Here is a 7719-nt window from a genome sequence, read left to right on the forward strand (position 1 = left end):
ATTATTATATTTTTCTGTTTTCTGTATTTCTCTTTTGTTCTACTGATTTGGTACATACTCCACAGTCAAATAAAAGTTTCGAATTTATTCTGATTTTAAAATACATATTTACACTTGGCTGTGGAGTTTCTATCCCCTCATCCCTTGTTATTTTTCATTTCCAAATTTTGTCTTATTTTACTAGCTTAATCTTCCTAACAAATTTTGAAATAATTTTTAACAATTCTTCAATTGCAACTGTATTAAATTGACAGATTAATTTCATGAGTCATGAATATTTTTAAGCTAAATCAAATGTTGCATCAAATTAGGGATGTTTTTAGTTGTGATCAACTAAAAACCCAAGTTACACTGGCTTAAGACAATACTGTAGACTAATAGCCTTTAAAAATCCAGCAGTGAGGTGGGCTTCTCCTGCAGCTCAAACAGGGTTCTGGCTCAGTTTCTCCATGCTTCTCTGGGCTGTGCCCTCTCCCTGTGCGCTGTCTTCCTTCATTCACAAGATGGCTGCCAGCAGCAACCTCAACCACGTGTTTTATTGTTCACATCCATGCAGAAGTAAAAGCGCTACTCCTCATAAACATCTAACAGAAGTCCTGAGCTAGTCACCATGGCCAGGGGAACTGAGGTTACATTCACTGTACACATGCCCAGTCAGAGCCCACTTTTGGATCTGGAGATGGAGTCATTCCAACCCAAACTAGTGGGCCACTACAAAATAGGGGGAATTAAAATAAATGCTGGGACTAACCATGATCTACACTGCCTTTAGCCCAATGAAAACTTCTCATAATTTAAAAATTTCCCCAGACATTTCAAATTTCTTATAACATAGCAGTATACACCTGTTTAAAGTACGCATACACTTATTCCTGCAGATGTGCACACACATGTACACAGTCTATGTAAATTCTCACAAGGCCCAATAACTAGAACTAAAAGGGGAAATGGCTATATCAAAGTAAGGGAATATACTGGCAAACTAGAAGTGCAATTAATATTATTTAATATTATAATTGAACATGTAATTCATTGTGCTAGTTAGAAAAATATACTTATATGCCTTACTGCTCACCAGCTACACAGATAACTGATGCCTACCACCTCTGTATTTATTCAAAATATTCCTTTTAGTCTATTTCTCTTCAAAGAAACTACTCTTGAAATCTTATTTAGTTTTTATCAATGTTTTATTATTCACTGCATCATCTATATAAAATATTTTCTTCAGTTGATGTTTGCATGTAATTTTTATTTGGTCAGGGTACACATACATATGCTGCTTCTCCCAAATGTTCTGTCTTCTCAGAGACAAGGCCATATTCTAGACTAATCTGCCTGTTGAACCCCCTACCAAGGAATTTAGCAGAGACTACTATATATTAAGAATTACTCAATAAATATTCATCAAGTAAAACACATCATCAATTATAGAAAATGTATTCTGGATAATTACATACGGCAAGGAGACTATTAAGAATTTATGAACCTTATATTTCTCCAAAGTAGATTTCTACTGCTCCCATAACATGCCTTGCCACTCATTCCTTCGTTGTTTTCACCTTTGAATTAACTCAATTGAACAATCATTTATTTAGAAGATGCTAGGTGCTCAGGATACAAATAGAGCTAATAAATTACTTTGTCCTCAAAGGAGTTATAGTCTGGCTACTTAATCTCCCTTCTCAGAATGTCCTCCCTCCCCATGTTCTACCTATTCTAACCCTACCCATTCTTCAGAGTCCATAATGAATTTTACTTCCTCCATCAATCCTTCCTAGGCTATTTTATTCTCAATGTTTCTTCTCTCTGCAGAAATCTTAGCATGTAATATGTATGCATCTAATTCTTACTTAATCTTCATTAATTTTAATGTAGCTGTGAATCCAAACTTTTTCTGAGTGGCACAGGGTTGCAAGAAGGAATAGCAGACATTGAGTTCAGCTTAAAAGGAAGGAAGGAAAATGAGCTGAGAAAGATTGGTCTTACTGGAAGGAAGCCAGCTCAGGCTACTAAGACAAACTCTTCCATATTTAGGAGCTGCTAACGTAGAAACACCACAATCTCAGCCAGCTTTGTCAGGGGAACAAGGTGTCATCTGGGAGGAAAGGTCATGGGCCAGCCAACTTGTTTTAAAAGGACAGATTTACCTTGATCACAGCCACAATCAACCTGGTTATTATACCCACACCCCCACTCTTCCTCTTGCTTGATGAGTTCTAAGATCTCTTCAACAAGGTTGGGATGGGGAGCAGGGAGAGGATGTTTATTTTACAATTAGATACTTAAGCTAAGTGCATGGTTGAGTTAATACTTCACTGAGACGAAGTTTCAACTAAAGTATAATTAAGTTATCAATCAAAAATGCAAATCATATATTATTAATTTATTTCTCAGCTTTATTGCAAAGCAGGAAGGAAGAAAGGAAGCGAGAGAGGTAGGAAGAGAGTGGCTCTTAGGAGACCAAAGGTATCTGACGAGGAGGAACACGTGAACAGCCCCACAGGGATGTAAGGAAGAAGCTAGGGTCAGGAAAGACTCAGACTTCACCTAGGATTGGCTCTATTCACCTGCACATGTGCTGAGACAAGTAGAAGCTGCAACTGACCGGTTAGGATCGGGGAGCTAATAAAGCAAAGAACTCTACTTGGTAGGATTTAAGCTTTTCCTTATTACTTATTTCTTAACACTAGTAGTTTCCTACAGAGGAGCTGTATTCACAGGCAATTCATAAGAAATATAAGAAATACAAATATTTGTCATATTCATTTTCTTCCATTTCAAAGTTAAGAATCTTTTCTTTTTAATTTACTGTAATTGTGTCCCTTTAATAGTTTTCCTAAAAAAAAAGAAAAAGAAAAAAAGTTTTCCTTTCTTTTAAAATATACATTCTTTGGGAAAATTGTTGAGGTCAATATCATAGAATAAAAATCTATTTTCTTACAAAATGACCCCTAGAAACTTTGAATACAGAATACTACATGAAGTAGACCATTGGTGTGACTCAGGGTGGCATATCTGGACTTGTCCTTTAAGTGAATTTTAATATGGAAGACACTACAGAAGATGACCACTGCCAAAAGTGATTTTTAAGTCACTGAACATTATATTTATCATTCAGAAGAGGACTGTCATTCTCAGAATAAAACCAAAAGAACATTTTCTAAAAAAAAATTAACATGTACAAGAAAGTTTTTAAGCATTTGGAAAACATACTCTGTGTTCACCACAAATTAGTGCTGATTTGTAAATTTCCACTGTAGAGGAGTTTCATATCTTGAAATGAAAATTTGTGGTTACCAAAAATCCGTATTTGAAAACTATTTCTTAACTGTGCAGAAAAGAATTCAATGAGGGATATTTTCACCATGTTTTAAACTCGTAAAAATTTTAACAACCATTACATCAAGGAAATTATTTTTTAAAAAACCAGAAACTCTGAAAAAGCCCTTTCCATTCAAGAAAAAGTCAAGCTAAATATTTATTGATTGTACTTCAATCATGTAGTAACTATGAAACAGTAGATCAGAAGTATAGTGATCTTGAACAAAAATAAAAATTTAGTGTCAAAAATCTACAGGATTCAAACAGTTTTATCTCATCACCTGTATATGTCTTCTAACTGCAGATCAAAATCTTGAAGTTTCTTTTGAAATTTGTCTGTAAAGTTATAGAACTCATTAAGGATTGAAGATTTCAAATCAGGGTATGGACATTCCAAACTTTCTAATTCCATGGGCAATTCACTAAGCAGGTTAGTTTTTTCTTCTGAAAAATGATCTAGTATCTAAAAAAAAAAAAAAAAAGGATATGATTATTTTATTAAATATAAAGGGTAAATTGATAAACAAATAAATTACTAGCTTTATCACACTTACTTTCATACTCCAGTCTAAGAGATCATTTTCTATTTTCTGTTGCTCCAGGACAAGTCTTTCAAAGACAGCTTTCAATTGTCTTTTTACAGAGTCAACCTATAGGACATTTGGAACCAAGTAATAAGCAAATTGTTACAATTCATCCAACATTTATATTTTAACACACCAGGATTATTCTCAAAAGCCAATAAGTGGTGAAAAATTACACAAGGGCAAGTCCCTTTTACTGACCTGTGGAGGGGAGATAAAGAGATGCCAGCCAGGCAGTGCTCATCAGACAAAGGAGCCTCAATGAGGCTTCCAGACACTTAGTCCAAAAATGGCTCAGAAAGTACAGTGTGGTCATAGCCACTCTGCGCCCACATTTGGAATTTGTCTGTGGGAAGGCTGAGAACTTTCCAGGTTGTCTCTGCTTTACCACTCCTTCCTTCCCTTCCATCTTTGTCTCTAATCCCCAGTTGGGCATGGATTTAAAAATTTTTTATTATTAATTATGAAAGCAATATAACAACATCACAAAACAACTGAAAAAGAGAGAAATAAAATAACCTAAAAACCTACACCTAGAACAACTATACTCATGGAGATTATGTGCTATTGAGCGCAGGCAGTTAACAGCTGATGAAAGAAATACCTGAGAAAGTATCAGAAGGAAGTAAGTGATGTAAAAACAGTGTGGTATGATAGGGAGTGACTGTGGCTTCTCAGGGCAGGTCTCTCAAAGGAAGCGACATTTAAGCCAAGACCTAAATGACGGTAAAGGCTGTCAGTGGGACAGAGGAAACAGCCAGAGCAAAGGCCTTCAGACAGAAATGAACTTGGCATGTTGGAGGAACAGAAGGCCAGCATCAGTGTGACTGAGCTCTTGTGGGCAAGGGTGAGTGTCAGGTAGCAGATGCAATTGAAGAAGCAAGAAGGGGCTGGATGGATACTAGGACTTACAGGCCAGCAGGAGCTCCTGGGGGATTTCAGCAATGAGATGACTTGATGCTCCTGCACTGGGGTAGGATCCCAGAATGCACTGGGAGGAGGAGTCAGAATGAAAGCACAGAGACCAGTTATGAGGCCACTGTAACATTCCAGGCAAGAAATGAGGGTGCTTGGACAGATTCAGGTGTATGTTCAAGATACTGAGTAGACGGAATTTGCTGACCTCCTATTTAAATACACATGACACATGTTTTCTTTTTATCCCGAACTGTTCTAGTTGGAACAAAAATGAAATATTACATTATCAAAAATAAAGGCAATTTACTGACCTCTTGCAGCACTTTCACTGAGTTAAACTCAACATGTGGGTCTGAATGCTGTAAGGTGTGATGCTGTCTGTACTTTAGATCTGCTCTCAACTGCTGAATAGGATTTATCACATTTGTAAAATATCTGCACCATTGTTCTGATAACTCTTGTTCTATGGTGAAACAAAATTGAATTAAGGAAACAAATTATCATTTTAAGCTTCTTCAGGAACAGGTCTTTAGTGTGCAGATTTATTTTTGGATTTCTTTAGGGAAGAAATACAAACAGCAGTTAACATTAATAGAACATGAAGTGAGTGGCCCATTTTCCTTCTTCAAAATAAAAATCCCCTTTAAACAAAGGATCAAAAAAAAAAAAAACTCACCAAAATCTGCAAGGTCACAAAGACATTTATTTCCAATGTTCTCTTCATTGAGAAAGGATTTTATTTCAGATTCCATTTTATATCTGAAATAGACATGGTCTCAACCAATTATTTTATAATCATAAACATACATATGTGAAAATTTTAAAAACCTGGTAGTAGAAATACTCAGTTTAATGTGGGTTTGTTCACCCATTCATTTATTCAGACCATATACTAAATTCCTAACATGTGTTGGGTACTTGCCAGACCCTGAGATAGAAGTGTAAGGCTCAGGCAGAAGCAACAGCAGGAGAAAAGGCCAGTGCACGCAGGCCCTGGCACTACAACGTGTGGAGAGAGCTCAGGGATTGAGGAAAGTCACTGAAAGATATCCGACTGACCCCACCTGCTCAGATCGGTGTTTCAGAAAGACGGCCAAGGTAGCAAGATGAGGATAGATTGGAAGGCAAGTGAGCAATAGAAACAGAAGATGAAGAGGAGGGGATCAGGTAAACCTGGACCAACATGGGGGTTATTTACAAAGTTGGGAAGCAATGAGATCCCGAACTAGGGAAATGGGAGTAAAAGCATATTTTGTTTTTATATTCTAATAAGAGTAACAAATCATAATGATCTTTTACTATGTTTTTAAAATGTCATTCTTAGAGTAAAACCATAAGCAACTCTAAATGTGCATCCCAAAGTTATAGTTTATCCCTTGCTTATGGTAGAATCAAGTATATCATAGAAAAGAGTTCTAATTTATTATTAAAATATAATATTTAAATGGTATAAAATAAGAAAAGAGCAACAATTACAATACTTTAATATAATGATTATTTTCACTTTTGCAGGTAGGTTTCTAGCCCTGGTCTATGTGAATATATATTTTACATAGTTGCAATCATGCATATTTAACATTTTATATTGTGGGGATTTCTAAATTTTTTTAATGCCATTTTTTCTAGATATTTCTAAATAGTTTTCATAATTATTATCTTGATAGCTGTGTATTATTCCATTTTATGTGTGCCATCATCTTCCAAGCCAATTCACTTAGATGGGACAAGGTTTTTGTTTATACATATAAAGTAGAGGTGCTATTGTAGATGATACTTCATTTGTCTGTTTTTCCAGTGAGTCATTTTTGCCAGAAATATCTTTAAGATCACATTTGAAACTGTTACATGGAAGATGGGTGCATAATCATGGAATTAAACCACAAGTTATTTCAGAACAGATTTGTGTAACCAAAAACATAAACCACCCTGGAAGGATGAAGACCTGTGCTGAAAGAAGACTCTTGAGGGCTCAAAAGCACCCTTCACCAGGCTGGTTTATCTTCAGGTGGTTAGACTGTATAGGTTAATATATCATCCAGACAAATGATTACACAAAAACTTGGGGGCTTCTTTGTGGTACCAGAATGAAATAAGGGAGTAAGTGCCCCTGGAAAAGTGTATCAGAGTCCTCAAGGGATATAGTCTGAGTAAGCATATTACACTTTAGATAAAGTTTTAGATAAAATAAATTTAAATATTAAACATAATTTTACATTTAGAAATTTTGCCTGATTCTCTTTGTACAGACTGCAAAGAATTAAAGTTGGCTAATTTTATTTATTTTTTTTGCGACCTAGGCTAGACCAATTAGATTTCAGGTGATGTGAATGGAACCCTTGGAAAAAAGGAAAAGCGCTCAACTCCAAGGTCACAGAGCACAGGAGTTTACTGCAATTTCTCCAATCCCAGCGCCACACAAACTAGCTTATGTACCTTTGCAAATAATTTTAATTCTCTGAGGCTCAAGAGTCTCGTCTGTAAAATTGGGATAGCAATGATAATACTTTGTCAGGTCATTGCACATATTAAGTGAGAGAAAGCATAAAAAGTAATTAATATATTACCTGGCACATACTAAATTATCCAGTAAAAGTTAGATGTCATTGTAGGCCTTTATCTTCTGCAGGTCTGAGACTCTCAAATGGAGTCTTTTACAGTAAAGCAGAAGAATCTTTTACTTATTAAAAGGGGGTGTAGATATTTAAAGGTTCACACTGACAGAGCTTTAAACTCTTCTGATTTGCTGGTGGTCCCTAAATTCTCCACAAATCTAGCCATTTTTCTAACTCACCAGCTATTGCTATTAGTTTTTAATTTCTTGAACACATATTAAAATTAACCTATATTCTAGAAAACCAAAGAAAAAAATTTTTGGAATTCTTTTTTTTTTTTT

General features: G+C 35.5%; 1 protein-coding gene across 1 annotated transcript; it reads right to left on the reverse strand.

Moving 5' to 3' along the window:
* Positions 1-3467: 3467 nt before the first annotated feature.
* LOC103583410 (coiled-coil domain-containing protein 148-like) lies at positions 3468-5581 on the reverse strand. The gene is made up of 4 exons (XM_008564729.1): positions 5503-5581; positions 5138-5289; positions 3879-3974; positions 3468-3787 (listed from the first exon to the last, which is right to left on the reverse strand). The coding sequence occupies exons 1-4, from the start codon at positions 5576-5578 to the stop codon at positions 3602-3604; spliced, it is 510 nt and encodes a 169-aa protein (XP_008562951.1). The 5' UTR covers positions 5579-5581; the 3' UTR covers positions 3468-3601.
* Positions 5582-7719: the final 2138 nt, after the last annotated feature.

Source organism: Galeopterus variegatus, unplaced genomic scaffold (assembly GCF_000696425.1).
Source record: "Galeopterus variegatus unplaced genomic scaffold, G_variegatus-3.0.2 Scaffold22727, whole genome shotgun sequence".
In the NCBI taxonomy this organism is placed as follows: Eukaryota; Metazoa; Chordata; class Mammalia; order Dermoptera; family Cynocephalidae; genus Galeopterus; species Galeopterus variegatus.